The sequence below is a fragment of the Pongo pygmaeus genome, chromosome 5 (genome assembly GCF_028885625.2).
Source record: "Pongo pygmaeus isolate AG05252 chromosome 5, NHGRI_mPonPyg2-v2.0_pri, whole genome shotgun sequence".
NCBI classification, from domain to species: Eukaryota; Metazoa; Chordata; class Mammalia; order Primates; family Hominidae; genus Pongo; species Pongo pygmaeus.
The window spans coordinates 170,280,636-170,300,792 of NC_072378.2; the positions used below are offsets into that span (position 1 = coordinate 170,280,636).

Sequence of the window (20,157 nt, forward strand, 5' to 3'; positions counted from 1 at the left end):
TGGCCATTTTGAGTTATTTTTATGTGGGCATAGATTAAAATAAATAAAGAACATAAACTCTTCTAAGGAAAAATAAATGAGGAAAAATACTATAAAATTCCAAAGGCGTTTGAGCTGGCATGTCCATTCATGCTATTTTGGAAAGGTGAATGAGTCCCCCCTTCATAAATATAAATCATACTTCAGTTGGATGAAACTACTACAGTAAACAAACTGATTTCTACCACCCCTGCAGCTAATGAACTGGGACTCACAAGGCTCCAATCACTTCATTAAGTAATTTAGACACAGAGAGACCCCACGCCCACCCTCACTGGGCCCCCTTATCTGGGTTACGTTTTTCACAGAACTTACCACTATCTCTCCTGATTTACTCCAGGCACCTCCTAGTTGGTCTCCCGTGTCCAACCTCTTCCTCTAGTTTTTTCTCAACACAACAACCTGAGTGACTCTGTTAAAACAAGAGGAAGGCCCAGCACTTTAGGAGGCCAAGGTGGATGGATCACCTGAGGTCAGGAGTTCGAGACCAGCCTGGCCAACGTGGTGAAACCCTGTCTCTACTAAAAATACAAAAAAATTAGCTGGGTGTGGTGATGGGTGCCTGTAATCCCAGCTACTCAGGAGGCTGAGGCAGGAGAATCACTTGAACCCAGGAGGTGGAGGTTGGAGTGAGCCGAGACTGTGCCACTGCACTCCAGTCTGGGCAATAAGAGCGAGACTCTGTCTCAAAAAAAAAAAAAAAAAAAAAAAAGAAAAGAAAAGAAAAAACGTGTCTTATTAGCAGCCAGAGAGTAAAGACGATTCTGGTTTTGAAGGCCAGGTTGCTTGTGTCATAACCACTCAACTCCGCTGCTGCTATTCTGAACACAGTCACAGTTGATACTTACATGAATGCCTGCGTACGGAGAAAACTTTATTTACAAAAACAGTGTCATCTGCAAACCTCTATCTTAGAAGTCAGATTTTTCTCAGTGATCTACTCAATACCCTCACATGCCTTCAGTCCCACACAGAGAAGCCGCATACAAAGAAAGACAACAGGGGTCCAGGCCCCACCGCCCCCGGTCACTCGGGAGGTCTCCCTCTCACTTGCTGCTCCAGTGTCCACCCTGCTGACCCAAGCATCCAGGCTCCGTCCTGATTGGGCCTGTGTTCTCATCGTCCCGCCACCTGGCAGTCATGCAGCCCACCCCGACCACACATGCAGAGTCACTGTCCCCAGCTGCACAAGCTGTCCTCTGCTTCCTTCCGTTTAGCCATAGAACCCATGGCCTTTTAATAAGCACGTAGATGACCACTCATGTTATTATTGTTCGTCTCCCCCACTGCACAAACACAAACGCACTGAAACGCCAGCTCCAGGAGGACTTTCAGCCCATTCCCGCTGCAGCCCTCACTTCCAGAGCAACAGCTGAACGCAGAGGGCATGGAATACAGCTGTGTTGGACAAATGATATCTATTTAACAGCCGTACACCCTGCAGTAGCTCCTTCATAAACTTTCTTGAATTTATTTAATAATATTTCACTGATGAAACTAGCAATAAAAGAGGTGAAATCACTTGTTCAAGGTCGTATAGCCAGAAAGAGGTAAAGGCAAGATTCATGCCAGGTTCCACTGAAGAAAGTGCTTGCTCTAAATCGTTCAACTGCCTCCCTGGAACCTAATTTATTGTGATGTAATTATCCCTCACTATCTTCTAATACCTAATGTTTAAACATTGTTAGTGGAATTGTATTACCACATATGTAAAAATGAATTGTATTTTCATGCATGTTTTCTGTAACTGAAGATTTTTAACTGTTTTAAAAGACTCTCTCTCAGTTAAGGCTAAAATAATCACCCTTCATGACGTCCTCATCGCATGAACTTGAGAGTTCCGCAGTGGCAGATGTCAGTGCTGCTTGCAGGTGCTCTGTGTGTTATTTGGGGAGGGCCCGCCGTGTGTGTGTGTGTGTGTGTGTGTGTGTGTGTGTGTGTGTGTGTGTGTGTGTGTGTGTGTGTGTTCCTCTGTGTGTGTGTGTGTGTGTGTGTGTGTGTGTGTGTGTGTGTGTGTGTGTGTTCCTCTGTGTGTGTGTGAATGCAGGGAGGTGGGGACGGCCTGGGCGGGGACGCCATCAGAGAGACCAGAGCACTGTGGGACAGCAGCATCCACAGGGACTGCGGGTGCTCAGGGAACGTTTTCAGGCAGCACCGGAGTCCTGGCCGTCACGATGTGGCCCCTGCTCCAGGGAGCCACCAACCTCTCACTCCCAGCCCTACCCTGCACCGTCTCCCTGCCCATCTGTGAGCCGTTCTTTCCTGTTTAGTACACAGGTCAGGAGGAAGACGTGGTACCATTTTTATCTTTAGAAAAGAAGAGCGATATAAAATATTCTCTGCCAAATTTTCATTGAATCTTTATGACACATCTTAGAATATAAATTAGAAATGAAGTGCCACAAAAGGATGAGTAAATATTGTCATAAAATGGAAAGGCCAAAACACACAGATCAGCTGTTCTATAGTAGGAGGATTTCTGGTCTTGGATGCAGGATTTCTGCTTCAGAACCTTCTCTGCCATTTAGTAACTGAGTGGCCAGGGGTCAACCTCAAGCGTTTTAAATCTCAGGCTCCTTTCTACATAAGGGAATGATACCACCTTCTTGTAAGGCCTGCTTTGAAGGCTAAATTGATATTTTTATGTGAACATTACAACCTGCTAGAAGAGCATAACATGCTTAAGGAGATACTTAAGGTTCTCTTCTCCCAGAACAAACTGAAAATCTTTCCACGAATGTCACAGGGAAAATATTTCCACAAATGTGGGGGACGTTATCGTTCACATGTTCATACTATATTGTGTTCCGAAGGCCTGGAACCATCCAGATGTTCTGAAGAGCAACAACGGAGTGAGAGAAAGAATGCTGGCTGAGAGCGGAAGACCTGATTTTACTCTAAAGTTTGCCACAAATTAGGTTTATGACATTTTACAATTCCTAAATTCTCTAAATGGCAGATTTTTGATCTTTAAAATGAAATTATTCTTTGTAATCTTTTAAGTCACTTTTTTTAGTGTGCTATTGTTCTAGTTCTGCTAAAATTTCGCATGAATAGACAGGCTGACAAAGAAGTCATGATTATCTGAGGAAATGAAGTAAAAACCAAGTGGAATAAGGCAACTCAAGAAACCCAATAGCAAAGGGCAGATCTAAGGCTAGAAGCGTGTGGTCATGCCCGGCTTCTAGTTCATGCCCAGTTCATGCCCAGCCCATGCTCCCTTCAGCCTCAGGGGCTGGAAGGACTCAGTGGCTGGGCAGGACGGGGCTGCAGTTGGGCACAAGTGCCTACCACGCTCTAAGGGAAAGCCTGATGGTGAATGCAGGAAGACGGGACCCATCAGCAGAGGCAAGTCCTCTGACCAAGAAAATACGAGCAAAGCTGCCCCTGTCAGTGCTTTGCAAGCAAATCACAGATGTGCTACGATTCATGGCCCTGCTTGTCAACTCCAGTACTTTTCATATAAATCATTGCTGGTGAAATACAATTTTAGGTATTAAAATAGCCTGAAGTATAACCAAATCAAAATATTGAAGTAGGGTGCAACCTTAAAAATATAAGCATTTCTGCATTCCAGATGCCAAACTTTTGGAGCTGCAAAGCAAACACGGTTCCCGTGTGGCTTCTGTGCCACCCGGTTCTTCTGCGTTTCAGCTCAAGCAATGACTGCACCACCACCCTCTGTGCTGGTCTACAACCACCATGTGCAACCGTAAAAGGGGATTAGCTGTACTTTCCCCGCGAGTGCATTAATAACCTCCTAGGTTACGTTACAGCCCACTTTTATGCATAAAACTCACTTGGCTTCTGGTGATTTATCATTTTAAATGTTTTAAAAGTAAATTGACTACATAGATTTTGTTTTCGAGAATTCTGTGTGGTAGATGTACATTTTTGCCTCCACGATGATATACATACTCTTGGATGAAAAATGCTGTACTTTCTAGGCAATATTAAAATAGTTGTTAGAAATAACTGGTTATAACATAAGAATATGGATTGATTTATTTCACCAGCATTCACTGAGCATCTGATCTATACTGATGATTAGGCTGACTAATAAGAATAAAAATGAAAAACTATTCTTCCCTTGAACAACTAAAATTCCAGTGGCACACAGGATATATAAGTTGACGGTTTACAATGTGACGCCTGGGTCCTCTTCACATCAGCATCTAAAGTCTGCAATGGAGACACCAAGGTCTGACGCTAACTTCATTTCAGGGGATGTCTCGGAGGGGACAACATTTGAAGGAGGACGAAGGGCTAAGGAGGAGTCTGAAAAGAGCAAGTGGGAAAAACACATTCCAAGCAAAGAAGAGCAGACTGCTCCAGGCCGAGCTCATCCCCAGAGGAGGAGAGGGCTCTGGGGACCAGTGCACCAGGGAAGGATGGAAGGGAGACCAGGTGGAAAGGTAGACTTGGCAGCACAAGGTCAACCTTGTTAGGACTAAATCCTACAGGCAGTGAAGAGGATGAAAAAACAATCGTCATTTATATTTCTCATGAAAATTCTTAGGCGAAAAATAAAAATTGTAAATTAACGCACCAAAACTATGGCCATATGACACGAGGCCAATTACAATATAATTAACCAATCTTAGTGAGTAATTTTCCAGAATAATACTAGTGAGCCTTCACTTTTGTAATGGAGCCCATAAGATCACCAAACATTAGGAGAGACAATAATTTTCTTCACTAGGCAACTACAATAACAACCATACCACTGGAAGAATAAACCAAATTCACTTGAAATATCTTTTGAAATTATGAGATTATTAAGCAAGAGATTTAACTTGCAGAGATAATGAAGTTCCACCAAGAACACCAGCGAAATTTAGCGGGATTTTTAACACGTGTTGCTGGAGCAAACAGATATTCATATAGGGAAAAATGACTCTTTACCTTACCTTTCTCCCCACCCAAAATCAGTTTGTGATGGAGGTGGAGGAGGGACCCATGCCCTCATGTGACCCCTGCCTGTGAGCATGGGAGGTGCCTGTGGCATATAACACAGCATGTATGATGAATCAAGGCGCGCCTGTGCACACAGTTGCATCCTGCTGGAGTCTCTCTCGCTTGCTGGCTGTGAGGATGCATGTGGTTGTGCTGGGTTCCTACCTGTGAGGTAGGAGCCTTGGGGGCCTCAGGGAGCTGATGATGGCTTCCACCCTGTAGCCAGCAAGGAACTGAGGCCCTCAGTCCTGCAGACACAAGGAACTAAAATCTGCCAAGTCCTTGGTGAGCTTGCAAGCAGATCTGTCCCCAGGGAAGCCCCAGATGGGACCCAAGGCCCTGCCAACAGCTTGGTCTCAGCCATGTGAGACCCCGGGCAGAGGACCCAGCTTCCCCGAACCTTGACTCTTGACCCACACAGGAGCTGTGAGATAAAGAGGGTGTCGTTTTAAGCCACGGCGGTTTTGCTAATACTGTCATGTAGCAATGGGTTATAGATCTAAATGGAATAAAAAACCACAAACATCCTAGAAGGAAACACAGAAGAATATGTTCTCAGTCTCTGGGTTAGCAAAGGTTTCTTAGGGCACAGAAAGCATTAACCAAATCGAATTTTAATTAAAAACTAGATTTCATAAAAATGTAAAATTTCTGTTCATTAAAGGATGCCATGATGACACCAATAAGCAACCCACAGATTAGGGGAAATACTGCAATACCTGTCTAGAGCTGAGAATACATTTAAAAAAAAAAGTTCTACAATTCAATAATTTAGAAAAGAACCCAATTAAAAATGGGCATATAAGTATATGGTAAAGTGCTCAACATCAGTCATTACAAAAGAAATGCAAATTAAAACCACAATTAAAATACCACACCTCAAGGCTAAAATTAAAAAGACTAAAGAAACCACATGTAACTGAGATGATGGCACTGAGACTCTCATACCTTGCTGGGGAGTGTCAAGATGTACAACCCCATGCAAAACTGAGGGGCAGTTACATTGCGGTTAAGCACACATTGCCCTCAGCAACTGCACTCCAGTGTCTCTCGTAAGAGAAACGAGAACATGTGTTCACACAAACAGCTGTACAAGAATTTTTATGGCAGCATTATTTGTAATCACCAAAAACTGGAAACATCAAAAGATCCTCAACTGAGGGCTGGGTAAACTGTTTCTCCCACACAGGGGAAAATGCCTTGGTGATATAAAGGAAGGAACCAGAATGCGTGCAACATTGTGGAGGAATTTCAAAATCATTACACAGAGGCCAAGCAGAGAAGAAAACTTGCCAAATGGCATTCATATGACAACGCAGAACAGACAAAGCCAGTCTGTGATGGACACGAGCAGTTTCCACCTTGGAGCGTGGAAATGAGGACTGACTGGGAACGTGGGGAAGACCCTGAGGTGGGGCGTGGGGTGCAGGTGCACCTGTGCTGCGGGACTGGTGCCTCTGGCTGTTCATTTGTTCATTGTAACCCCAGACAAAGAAAGGAGCCCTCACCCTACATGATTTAGAACATGTGCTTATTCAGTGCCTCTGCAGATGAACTGCCAATACTTTTATTTCTTTATCTTCAGTCTTTCCTTTTCAATTCTTACTCCAAAATTCTTTTATTTTGATTAAAAACATCAAAGCATAAGCTGGGCATGGTGGCCCACACCTGTGGTCCTAGCCACTGAGGAGGCTGGGGTGGGAAGATTGCAGGAGCTCAAGAGTTGAGCTTGGGCAACAGAGGGAGATGCTGTCTCTAACATTTTTTTTCAATAAAAATAAAAATATCAAAGTATTTTTTAAAAACTTGCATCTCTCTCCACTTAATAAGTTATCAGGACAGAAGATTATCATTAAAATAAGAGACTGTCTTCATTGCCCTTTTCTATACTGTATACTGTTATAGACTTGAAAAAACATATTGACTCGAATATAAAAATGGGATAATTTTTTATAGCAGCCTAAGTGTCTATAAAGCCCTCTTAACTTTATAGTGTTTCTAGGATGGCTAGGAACTATGAGAGCATAAATCAGGCCACTACATTTCCCAACACTATCCACAAATTTCTGGGTTCAGACAAAAAGGTGTGCCCTGCATTTCATCAGAAATTGGTCTAAGTCCAATACTCCCTTTGACATTTCTATTTCCCACAAACAGCGATGGCTTCTGCACATAAAAACTCCTCACTGAAGTGATCTTGCATCAGAGTATGTTAATTACTGATTTTGATCATATTTGAATTTAGCCTCTTCTGATTGCTATTCTAACAGATCAGTTGATATTCTGGCTTCAGGAAGCATCAATTGAACAGGGCATGCTCAAGATATTACATTTAATATTTAATAATTAGCAATATGTAATAATTGATGCTTAGACAATCATTGGCCAGGCTGGAAACAGAGCCAGGTGCACTGCTGGATTGCTGAGTTCGAGAATAAGCACCAGGCTCCCATCCCGGTGGAGTCCTTGCTGCCGGATGTGGGTCTTGCTTGTCAAATGAGTGGAGACCTGGAGCACAGGCAGCCAAGGGCTGGGCAGTCATCAGGATGGCGACTCATCTGCAAATAGTCAGTGCGCACCTCCAGGCAAAAGGACGACGAGTCTCTGCAGTGTGCCCTGAGACCCTGCAGCTAAGTCCTGAGATGGAAAAGCCAAGCTTGCAGGCTCTTCCATGGACCACTGAAATAGAAAGTCTGGGATAAGGGCCCAGAGGTCTTCATTTTTTCGGAAACACTCCAGCAGATTTTTATGCAGTTCCATTCTGGATGCCATGATTTTCCAATTCAATTATTCATCACTCCACGAAGATAAATGCAGAACTCATCCAGAGTCCATGAGCCATAAAGCCGCAGCATAGCGGGCTTCTCATTTTGACTACTGTTGGTGAGAGGTAAGTTACTCACATTTGAATCCTGGAATAAACCAGCTATTACTGACTCAAGTTCAGAATCTTTTGTTTTACACCATAGATCATAATACATTGCACTTGGAAGTTACAGGCCTGACAGGCTTGGATCATTTACAGTAAAAATAATAATATCCTACCAGTTCTGTAGTTCAGTTTCCTTCTCTTTCTGTTGAAGAAATTCCGTCGGCAACCACAAATCTTGAAGCCAATCCCTTATTTTCTCATTGTCTTAATCTATCATCTGGACAGCTCATCTCTGCATGACAGTGAAAGATCAATACTATGTGGAGTACATTTTTTTGGCTCTTATATAAATCACTTGAATGTAAAGTAGGTAGCGTGGCGATGGCAAGCTGCCTACTTCTGTAGTCTGTACGGCAGCCTTTACATTCATGGTTTGGCTGTTGACTTTGCTAGAATCTGCAGAACATTTTCCAAAAGGAAGGTAGTGTAGATTCCTTAGGCATGAAATTAACTTTTATGATGTGGGCATTGATGAGACAGTCAGGAAATATCTGGAAATGACACACTCTTCAGAACTATAAATTGTACATGAAAACACACATTTGAAACCACTCAGGGACTAAAAAAGAAAAAAACAAGCATTAATGCCACATTAATAGAAATATAATATATATTGCCTCTCACAGAAATAAGAAACTTTTTTGAAATGTTGATTGGGAACTGAGTTCTAGTCAATAAATTTGAGAAGGAAACCTTTCTCCAGTTCCCGAGTGTCCATAGTAAGAAAGACACGGCTTTCTCCTCTTGAATCTGCCCCGAAAGGCTCCGCACAGCTCATCCCACTTTTCTTCAAGATGCTTCCCAGTGCTTGCTGGTGGTAGCAGAACGCACTTCGCTCTTCTGCCCTTATACAGCTCTGTGGTGTGTAGGTGGGCACCATGCTAAGAAGATGGAATCTGAAGTCAGATCAATGAGGGGTGAGGGTGAAGCCTTGCGTGTCCACTTACCCACTGTGTGCTTTTGTTCAGGCATTTTAACTTCTTTGTGCCTCAGTTTCCTTATCTGCGATAGGAAGGTAATGAGGTATCCACTTGTTAAGGCTGTGATGATTACATAAAGCACCTAAGGATGGTGACTGTGACACAGTAAGCACCTAATCAGTGCAAGTAAATGTTTAAATTGACCTCTGATATGGTTTGGCTGTGTCCCCACCCAAATCTCCACTTGAATTGTATCTCCCAGAATTCCCACATATTGCGGGAGGGACCCAGGGGGAGGTAACTGAATCACGGGGGCCTGCCTTTCCCGTGCTGTTCTCGTGATAGTGACTAAGTCTCACGAGATCTGATGGTTTTAGCAGGGATTTCTGCTTTTGTTTCTCTCTCATTCTCTCTTCCCTGCCACCATGTAAAAAGTGCCTTTTACCCTCCACCATGACTGGGAGGCCTCCCCAGCCATATGGAACTGCAAGTCAAATTAAACCTACTTTTCTTCCCAGTTTCAGGTATGTCTTTATCAGCAGCATAAAATGGACCAATACAACCTCAAACCATTTTGTCTTTGACTACAAGTAAGAAGTAAGGTGTGTGCACATGGCCCAGACAAGAAACTCCAAGTGAGAGCCGGGCAAGCTCAGTGTGCAGGGAGGCTGCCCACGCTTGACAGGATGGCACCAAGGTGTCGGGCACAGCCAGGTCCAAGGGCCAGGGCCTTGTGGCTCTGAATTTGAAGATGGGCTTGATGCTGGCCCTGTTGTTGATGGGACACTAACTCTGGTCACTTTACCCCATCACCCTCAGCTCATACCCAGTACATACAATCATTATCAGATTGCTTTATTATTCATGTTTTTATATATTACATATTTATAAAACATAAACTATTGTAAAAATGTAAACTATACATTTTATACTACCCCAGGCAGATACACACACACCCCTCACAGAGTTTCACACCATATTAATCTGCTCTGTGGAGGTGAGACCTACTCAAGGGACAGAAAGATCATATAATCCAACACCTAATTTTAGAGATAAGAAAATCAAAGTTCAAAAGGTTTGCTGAGGAACTACATGGACAAATATATAGAACTTTTTTTCTTATTATTTAAATACCTTTAAGAGGTAACTGTTTAAACAAAATTGATAATGATCTAGTGTGGAATTTAGAACAAATGTTGTCTTAGTCCATTCAGGCTGCTGTCACGAAAATGCCATAAACTGGGTGGTTTGTAAACAACAGTTATCTCTCACCGTCCTGGAGGCTGGAGGTCCAGGATGAAGGTGCTGGCAGTGTCTGGTGAGGGCCTCCTCCCCATAGACAGTGCCTTCTCGCTGCCCCTCACATGGTAGAAAGCTCCAACAAGTGCCCTCAAGCCTCTTTTATGGGGGCATTAATTCCTGTCATGAGGCTCTTGCCTCATGACCTCATCACCTCCTGATGGTCCCACCTCTGAACACCATCATCTTAGGAGAGAGGCTTTCAATATATGAATTTGGGGGCAGAAAACAAACATTTAGATCATAACACTATAAAAGTAGAATGCATGACAGTAATAGCACCCAGCCTGGAGAGGAGAAATGGAAGTTTCCTATTGTGAGATGAAGTGGTATCATATCACTTAACAATAGAATACCACAGCTAAAGATTTATACTTTAAATTAAAGAAACCTCAAATTAACTAAACAAAGAGTTACACCTAAGAAGCCAAAAAAAAAAAAAAGATGATAAATGGAAATACAAAAAATATCTAATGGGGCCAAAAGAAAGCACAAAAATAAAAAGAAAACAAAGATCAGAAGGAGCAAATAGAAAATGAATAAGCAAGACAGAGTTTGAAACATAATCACATTAATAATCACATTAAATATGAATGGTCTAAACCCACACATTAAAAGGCAGAAATAGTCAAATTGCATAAAAGATCAAGATGCAATTAAATACAGCCTATAAGAAATGCACTTCAAACAAAGAGACCCAAATAGGTTTAAACAAATAATTTAAAAAGATATACCATCCTAACACTAACAAAAGAAAGCTAGAGTGGCTATATTAATATCAGACAAAGAATATTTCAAAGCAAAAAATATTCCCAGGAATAAAGACCACCATGTCATTACAATGAAGGTGTCTACTCATTAAGAGGACATAATAACCCTAACCTAATAAAGTAGCTTTGAAATAAACAAAACAAAAAACTCATAGAATTACAAGGAAAAGAGAAAACCTAGAGGTATAGTCAGAGATTTCAGTGCCGCCGTCAATCCCGGAAAGGACAAGCACACACCACGTAAGGAGGCAGAAGACTTGAGGAACACGCCTAACCAACGCGACACGTTTCTCAGGTACTGCGCCGCCAACACCAGAGTCTACATTCTTTCCAGGTGTACACAGAACACAAAGCAAAAGCAACCCATTCAAGCCATGCAAAGTATTTCCTCTGTCCATGTGGTATTAAATTGGAAATCAATAAGAGTTCAAGAAAGACCTCAAATATTTGAAAACAAAACAGCACACTAATTTTAGATAACCCATGAATCAATGACAAAAATCAAGAGAGAATTTCAAAAGTATTTTGAACTAAATGAGTATGTAAACATTTTCACAATTTGGGGGATCCCCTAAGGCAGCATATCGGGGAGTGTAGAGCACCTACAGCTGTGTCAGGGGCTTCTGAGAACAGAAGGGGGCCCCAAGGGAGGCACAGAGGTGACTCCAACTCTGCAGGACGACAAGCTCCAGCCTCTCCGCTCTGTGCCAGGCTGCATGAGTGCCCCAGGCACAGGATAGGGGAGATTGGAGGGGACATGGGGAGGGCGCATGGGCATCACAGTGAGACCAGTGGGAGCTGGATGGAAGGTTACGCTCAGGGGCATTTGAGACATAGAAACTGCTTAAAAAAGAAAAAATCTGTACAATCTGCAGAAGCGAAATAAGGAACAGCGAGGGGTGAGGAGGCCGAGGAGATAGAGGATGAGCTTGCAGGAGGGCTCCACGGCTACCGCTCAGGCTCTGGAAGTTGCAGGTGACAAGTCAGGAGGAGAGGAGGCCACAGCCCGGGAAGGAAATGCTTGGGCTGGCTCAGAGTCCGGACTGTGAGCACAGCAGCGCTGCCGGGGGAATGCCCGGAGCAAATGGGTCTAAAGGAGACACACTGCGGCTTTTGGAAAATAATCAGAGATCACAGTTTAAGATGAGGAAAAGTATGATAGAGTCAGAGGCAGCATCGAGTGAGGAGACGATAAAGCTGACAGAGGACGCCAGAGAAACCTGCGCATGGAGAAAGGTTTCCGGCTCAGTCTACCCTGGACGCCTCCCTGCACCGTGGCCTCCAAGGCTGCTCTGCCAGCCGCAGTCGAACCCAGGCTCCTCCACCGATTTCCTGCAACTCCACTGCAGCCAGGGTCAGGGACAGAAGAAATGGAGTTGGTAAAAAAGACAAAACAAAGCCAAAAAAGTAACAGCTGAACCACGCATGAGTCCTGATGGGAGCCCACAACCCCAACAGGGTCTCCACCAAGCCGGACCCTGAACACTGAAGTGTTCAGCTCACACCAGTCAGATTCAACTTGGCTTCAACTCCAAACATGTGCCTGAACTAACTTCCGTGTGTCTCTAACAAACCAAAGGTTATTTTCAGTTTAAAATTCAAGCGTACCTTAAAAGAAAAGGTGTATTCGAGGGCAGAGGGGATGTCTGTGAAGGAGGCTGCATAGAACTGTGCTCACGAGAGACAAGAGGAAGGCCCTGGTCACAGGGACATGGCCACAGCCGTCTCTTCTGCTTCAATATCATTAAGATATAAGTTTAATCGAAACAGATTTTCTTTCTTATTTTACAATTTAAAAATCTAACCCATGAGGATAAGAAAGTTTACTTTCCAAATTCAGAGTCTGCCTTAATTTTGTGATTTCTGAGCCCACACCTGAAAGGGGACATGGGTGGGTGGAGGTTTAAAAGGAAGAGTCTGCATTTCTTGAGCAGCTCAGAGGCGCTAAAAACGTCACATCCGTGACATGATCCAGCCTTCACAAGATAGTGGCTGTATTAGTCAGGGATCCCTAAAGGGACAGGATTCATAGGATAGATGATGAGTGTATGGAGGGGAGTTTATTAGGAGAATTCACTCACACCATCACAAGGTGAAGTCCCACAATGCTCTGTCTACAAGCTGAGGAGCAAGGAAGCCAGACCAAGTCCCAAAACCTTAAAAGTAGGGAAGCCAACAGTGCAGCCGTCAGTCTGTGGCCGAAGGCCCGAGAGCCCCTGGCAAACCACTAGTATAAGTCCAAGCTCCAAGAGTCCAAAAGCTGAAGAACCTGGAGTCTGATGTTCGAGGGCAGGAAGCATCCAGCACGGGAGAAAGATGGAAGCCAGGAGACTCATTAAGTCTAGTCCTTCCACGTTCCTCTGTCTGCTTTTATCCTAGCCAAGCTGGCAGCTGATTAGATGGTGCCCACCCTCATTGAGGGTGGGCCTCCCTTTCCCAGCCCACTGACTCAAATGGTAATCTCCTCTGGCAACACACTCACGGACACAGCCAGGACAATACTTTGTGTCCTTCAATCCAGTCAAGTTGGCACTTGGTATTCACCATCATGGTGGCACAGGACAGCGGCAGGCAACACGAGGCTGTGAGAGGCTGCACTGCTTTGTGGCTCCCGGATCCATGTCCCTCCCTCGTCACCTCCTGACCTCTCCGTGGCTGACCACCCCTCACATTTGGGGAGAGTGTGCTGGCCTGCAAGTCAGGTGCGAGGCTCCCTGGAGCACAGCGTCAGCTGGAGGCGGCTCTACCACTCGGCACCTGGACAGAGCCCGGTGCTCATACTGGCTCCCACGAGAGACTCTCAGGCTCACCCATCTGCCCTGGGAGTGGCCCTGACTTCTCTTCTAGCACTGGAACGCTCCATGGCTCCCATCTCCCAGCCCAGTTTTCCGGCCCTGCCACCCATTCCGTCAGCTAGCCCTTGATGTGCCTCAGGTAACCAAACGTGTAAGTGAGTGAGTGAAGTAATGAACGCCTGCGTCTCTGGCCCTGCTGGAGGCAGCTATTTCTGTCTCCTGTTGGTTGGGTTTTGCTGTACTTGGCCCTCTTGAGGGCAGGAGTGTCTTCCACGCTGCTGGGAAGAACCCTGATGCCATCACATCGGGCACCACGGAATGCCATTACCTCCTCATCTACCTTCGTGGTCTGCAGGGTCACAGTGTATCCACGTGGACTCGGCAAGATCTCTTGCGCTTGATGCTGGTCCCACCACCACACTCATGGCCACAAGGAAACCACAGGTGCTCTTCATGGAGCATGGGGTTGGGGGGTGGTTTAGTCAACGAGAAAGACCTGGGTAGCTGACAACTTAACTTTGAACAAGGACAAACCCAAGGACTAAAACAGAAATGAAAAACACATTTCAACACAGATGAAGACTCTAGACCAGGTGGGACCCAGAGGGAAGACAGGAGAGAAACAGAACCTTCTCCAACCACTGTGAAGTGTGAAGTGCTATCTTCAGGAGGACACGAGACTCGCAGTGTGTACGTGATGCTTCACTCCCAGGAATAGTTGCAGTAAATCATGCAATTCTCTTTATGGACGTAGGTTTACTCATTCTCAGCAGTCCTTTCTGTTATCTTTAAAAAGCTCAACTGGCCGGGTGCGGTGGCTCACGCCTGTAATCCCAACACTTTGGGAGGCCTAGGCGGGCGGATCACCTGAGGTCAGGAGTTGGAGACTATCCTGGCCAACATAGTGAAACCTCGTCTCTACTAAAAATACAAAAATTAGACAGGCGTGGTGGCGGGCACCTGTAATCCCAACTACTCGGGAGGCTGAGGCAGGAGAATTGCTTAAACTCGGGAGGCGGAGGTTACAGTGAGCTGCGATTGTGCCATTGCACTCCAGCCTGGGCGACAAGAGTGAAATTCCATTTCAAAAAAAAGGAAAGAGCTCCATTTAGGAAATCTCTCCTCATAAGACAGGACGCAGGCCAGGAGCCTCCCGTGGCGGCCAGGAAGGAGCGGACAGGAGGCTGCACCTCAGCCTCGCCCTCTCGGCCAGGCCCACTCCCTGCCCGGTATTCTCTGTATAGAAGCATCACCACAGAGCAGACTGTTTCAATTATGAGTTCTTAGAAGGAAATAGTGCAATCTTGCCCCTGAATTTGTAAATTAGCTGATACAGTCATCACAAATATCACAGGTTTTTATCCCACGTAAAAACCAAGGAATGTAACCTTTCCTCCAGGTATGTGCTTATGTCATTTTTCCCTGGCAAAGCTAAACCACAACTCTCAAAGTAATACATCCTAAATAAAACAGATTTAAATTTCACACCCACATGCCTTAGTCAGAAAAAAATTAAAAAAATAAAAATAAAAAGATGACCCAATGAAGAATACTAGAGATTTAAAGTTTCCCAGAAGTTAACAATGCTGTCTTTGCATTTCTATTTGTACAATGACTCATACAGATTACTTCTGATAACCCCACTCTCATCAAAGTCTTAATAAAGTGAACGGCAAGCAGCTGAATTCCCAACTTTTCGGACTCAAACCAGCAATTAGCAGGAAAAAAGCCATGCTATACTGGCATAAACACTTATGCTCCACATTCAACATCCAGCAACCACTCAAAAACTGCAACCGGCCAGGTGTGGCAGCTCGCATCTGCAATCCCAGCACTTTGGGAAGCCAAGGCAGGAGGATCGCTTGAGCCCAGGAGTTCAAGGCCAGCCTAGGCAAACTGGTGAGACTCCATCTCAGTACAAAAAATTAAAAAATAAATAATTAGTCGGGGGTGGTGGCTTGAGCCTGCAGTCCGAGCAACTCAGGAAGCTGAGGTGGGAGCATCACTGGAGCCAGGGAGTTTGGGTTGTAGTCAGCCGTGATCACACCACTGGACTCCAGCCTGGATGACAGAGCAAGACCCTGTCTAAAACAAACAAAAAACTACAACATACACCAAAAAGCAGGGGAGGTTTGGAGGGAGATCAACTGTCTCTTGACAGAGCAATTAACAGAACTAGATTCAGAAATAACCCAGATATTGGCACTGTCAGTCAGGAATTAAAAATTATTATAATATGTTAAAAGTTCTGTAATTTCAGCAGAGATACAGATCTCTGGAGGAAAAATTTTCTAGGCATAAGGTAATCAGAATAAATCAAACTGGAAAAAGAAAACAAAAGAAAACACAAAAAGCCAAACCAAATCTAGAGAAAACATATACTGTAAATACAAAGATGAAAATTTTAGTTTTAAATTAAAAGCTACAGCAATCATTAGGTAAAACATTGAGTCCGCAATATAAAGAGATGAAGGATATAAACATGCAATTTAAAAATTAAAAGAATTCTGGGCCAGGCACAGTGGCTCACACCTGTAATCCCAGCATTTTGGGAGGCCAAGGTGGGCAGATCACGAGATCAAGAAATCGAGACCATCCCATCCTGGCCAACATGGTGAAACCTCGTCTCTACTAAAAATACAAAAATAGCTGAGTGTGGTAGTGGGTACCTGTAATCCCAGCTACTCAGGAGGCTGAGGCAGAAGAATTGCTTGAACCTGGGAGGCGGAGGTTGCAGTGAACCGAGATCGCGCCACTGCACTCCAGTGTGGGCAACAGAGCGAGACTCCATCTCAAAAAAAAAAAAAAAAATTAAAGGAATTCCAATACCTAGTAGCCTGTAGGACAATGTGTAATGTCACTAGTATTCAAAGAGCGGTAAATTAAAATCGGGAGGTACTGTTTCTTGATAATTAACAAGGGCCTAGTAGCCTGTGGGACAATGTGCAATCTCACTAGCATTCAAAGAGCGGTAAATTAAAATCGGGAGGTACTGTTTCTTGATAATTAACAAAGGTAATTCAAGTGTCAACAACCAAAGCTGGTGAGGAAGCAAACAAAAGGAAACACTCTGAGAAGCATCTGTCTTAGCAGAACCCTTTAAAAGTTTATTTTTCTTAGTAATACTACTTGTCGAGAAAGTAATCTATCTTGAGAAAATCAACCCAGATACAAAAAACGTTGTATGCCCAAAGACATACATCAAAACACTACTTATAGTACCAAAATATTGAGAACCATGTCAATGTCCACTCTAAATGATATAACTACTTATAGACAAATCAGTTTGCAAATGTCCATTTCTGCCTTTCCTGCATGTGTCAACACGCCACACACCGGCCCCCAAAACAGAGCCGTCCCCACACCGCCCTGCAGGCCTTCCCTCCGCACTCCCGCTTTCTTCCCTTCCCAGGAGGTTGTGTTGCAGCCTGAGCCACCCGGGGTGCACCTGGGCTCTGCACACAGACCTCTGCCTTCGTCTGTGTCTTGTCTTTCACTGAAACTACGAGAATCCCCCAAGTTTCTACCTTGTGTTCTAGGGTAGCGGTACTGACATGGTCTAGATGTAACTCAGTATAGCTGGAAAGACCAAAGCAAGTCTTCTTATGATAAATCCTGCACAACTGAGAAATGCAAAATTGAAAATAAAGCCCAAGTACCCAATGCAATATGAAAAGAGTTTTTATATCATCTTACATTAATCCTCTTTTATTTCATTACAGTTGACCCCTGGACAACAAGGGTTTGAACTGTGCAAGTCCATTTATAGATGGATTATTTTTCAACTCGGATCAAAAATACAGCCTCCCAGGATGTGAAACCCAGGCATATGGAGGGCAGACTTTTTGACTATGTGGGTTCTGTAGGACTTGAGTGTGTGAGGATTTGGGAGCACACGGGGGACCTGGAACCAATCCCCCATGTAGACCGAGGGAATGACTGTAACTATTTTACAACTGACAAAAGAAAATTGATGATTGTGGTAGTAATATAAAATCAATTTGATAATATAAGGTAAGGTGATATTTGTGACTCTGTTATCCATTCCAATAAATTATATCTCTTTGTATCCGCGTGTGAAGCAGCCTTCTTCATACTTAACCTGCACGCTTCCTGTTCTTCCTAAACTCCCTGTGTGAACAGTAGGCTCCCTCTGCAGCCCACACTTTCACACTCAGGGACCCATCACTTATGTCACAGCTTTCTTTCGTCTTTTACATCTGTGGTTTGAGATACTTCTGCCTTCCTAGTTTTTTGCTGGAAATAAGTCTTGCTTGGCTACCATCTCAGCCAGGATAATTTAACTACGAAGCTTCTTGAATTTGTGTTCCCATCCTAAGCAGTTAAATAGCTACACTGATATCTTATGACAAATATACCACTGTCCTCAGATGTCCAACAAACTGAAGCTGACAATGCATCCCTAAGTCACATCTGACGGGGCACATGTGGTGCGCAGCTGCAGTTCCTGGCAGGACACCCAGGTGTGCTTCAGTCTTGGATTCTGAAGCCACTCTGCAGAGCCTGTGGTCCCTTGTGAGCTGTTACAGTTCCTTACTCATTTTGAGAGTCCTCTTAGCCACAGGCATTGTTAGAATAATTTTGTAAGTACAAGTATAATCCTCTTCTTCCAAAAGACTCACAAGTCTTATTTTGACAACTGAGCAATAACAGTGATGAAAAACATTACTTTTTTTTTTAAGCGTATCTAGAAATTTACTCCGAGAGGCTCAAAACTTTAGTTTTGGAAAGGGGATAATCGTTCTCACAATTAAAACATATTAAAACAAAACAAAACAAAACCAAGTCGTGGAATCTGTCTCCTGCTTTTCAAAAGTGATGTGAGTTCCCTGAAACAAGATCGGTGAGTGCCACATCCGCCCCAGATGACACACTCGAAAGCAGGGTTCCCAGAATGTGCCAGCCTTGGTCGCAGCGAGAGGTGGGAAGCTCATCCTGCTGTGCCAGATCTTCACGACGTGCGTTCATGAGCCTAAAATCATGGAGAGTGTGGGCCAGCTTCCAGGACTCGGTGAGTGTGTGGTGGGGGCCGGCGCCCTGTCCCCAACCCTTTCTCACAGCCCAGTGCTCTCACCCTCAGTCCCGACACCACAGAAGCCACTGTGGAGGGGCCAGGCCAGCCACACATCCAGGAAAGGAGAGCTAGAAGGACAATGGCTTATCTCTGCAAGCGCGTATTCAGATCAGGGAAGTCATCCAAAAGCATGAGATGAAAGGGAGGAAGCAGGGAGCGTGGGTGGGCATCATGCAATCCATCGAGGGCCTGAATAGGACAGAAAGGCAGAGGAGGGTGACTTCACCCTGGTATTTGTCTTTCTACCTGCCTCTTTGAGCTGGGACACTAGTCTTCTCCTGCCCTTGGGCTGGGACTTAAACCAGTACCACCCAATTCTTCCCCCATTCTCAGGCCTTTGGACTCAGGCGGGACCACCACCACCAGCTATCCTGGGGCTCCAGGTTGCAGACAGCAGATCTTGGGACTTCTTGGCCTCCATAACTGCATGAGGCAATTCACATAAAAAATTCCATCCATCGGCTGGGCGTGGTGGTTCACGCCTGTAATCCCAGCACTTTGGGAGGCCCAGGCAGGCGGATCATGAGGTCAGGAGATCGAGACCACAGTGAAACCTCGTCTCTATTAAAAATACAAAAAATTAGCTGGGCACAGTGGCGGGCGCCTGTAGTCCCAGCTACTCAGGAGGCTGAGGCAGGAGAATGGCGTGAACTCTGGAGGCGGAGTTTGCAGTGAGCCAAGATCGCGCCACTGCACTCCAGCCTGGGCAACAGAACGAGACTCTGTCTCAAAAAAAAAAAAAAAAAAAAATTGCATCCATCTATCCATCCATCCATCTCTCTCCCTTTCTATCCATCCATCCATCCCTCCCTCCCTCTCTCTCTCCATCCATCCATCCCTCCCTCCCTCTCTCTCTCCATCCATCCATCCCTCCCTCTCTCCCTCCCTCCCTCTCTCCCTCTCTCTCTCCCACTCCATCCATCCATCCATCCATTCATTCATCCACCATCACCTATTGATTCCGTTTCTCTGGAAACGTGTTTCTGTAACATGTGTTTTATCCTCCTACTGGGAGGTTGGTGTTATCGCTCCCAACACTGATCCTGAGCTGTTGAAGGCAGGCGGCCTGCGTTTCCTATCTGGTGGGAGGGGCTGCCCTGTGTGAGCTAACATCCTACTCTCCTCAATAAGCAGCCCGCTCTCTAGGCCAACACATGCACTTTACATGTTAATATGCCTGGGCTGGAACTTAGAAGGGTCTTTTCCTAAAATAAAAATTTCAAATCATTATTTTGATGCACAATCTAATAGATTTTCTTAAAACAAAAGCTTGAGTCACATCTTTCATTTTATGGGCATGATTTTAAACAACATTATGTGTAGGGTGCACCAGATATTTAACAAAACAGAG

At 44.6% G+C, this 20,157-nt stretch overlaps 1 protein-coding gene across 29 annotated transcripts in view; it reads right to left on the minus strand.

Annotated features, from left to right (window-relative positions):
- The window catches only part of WDR27 (WD repeat domain 27), a 253,105-nt gene that overhangs the window by 103,173 nt on the left and 129,775 nt on the right, over nt 1-20,157 (minus strand). For 9 of the 29 annotated variants that reach the window (XM_063666874.1, XM_063666886.1, XM_063666885.1 and 6 more), the window contains one exon: nt 7,311-8,808. The exons of 18 other annotated variants lie outside the window; for them this stretch is intronic. In XM_063666874.1, coding sequence (XP_063522944.1) covers nt 8,599-8,808 — 210 coding nt within the window. In that variant the 3' untranslated portion in view covers nt 7,311-8,598. Of the gene's footprint in view, nt 1-7,310; nt 8,809-16,800; nt 18,996-20,157 lie in introns of those variants that run through there. 2 more of the 29 variants (XM_063666888.1, XM_063666877.1) reach the window with 1 other exon arrangement.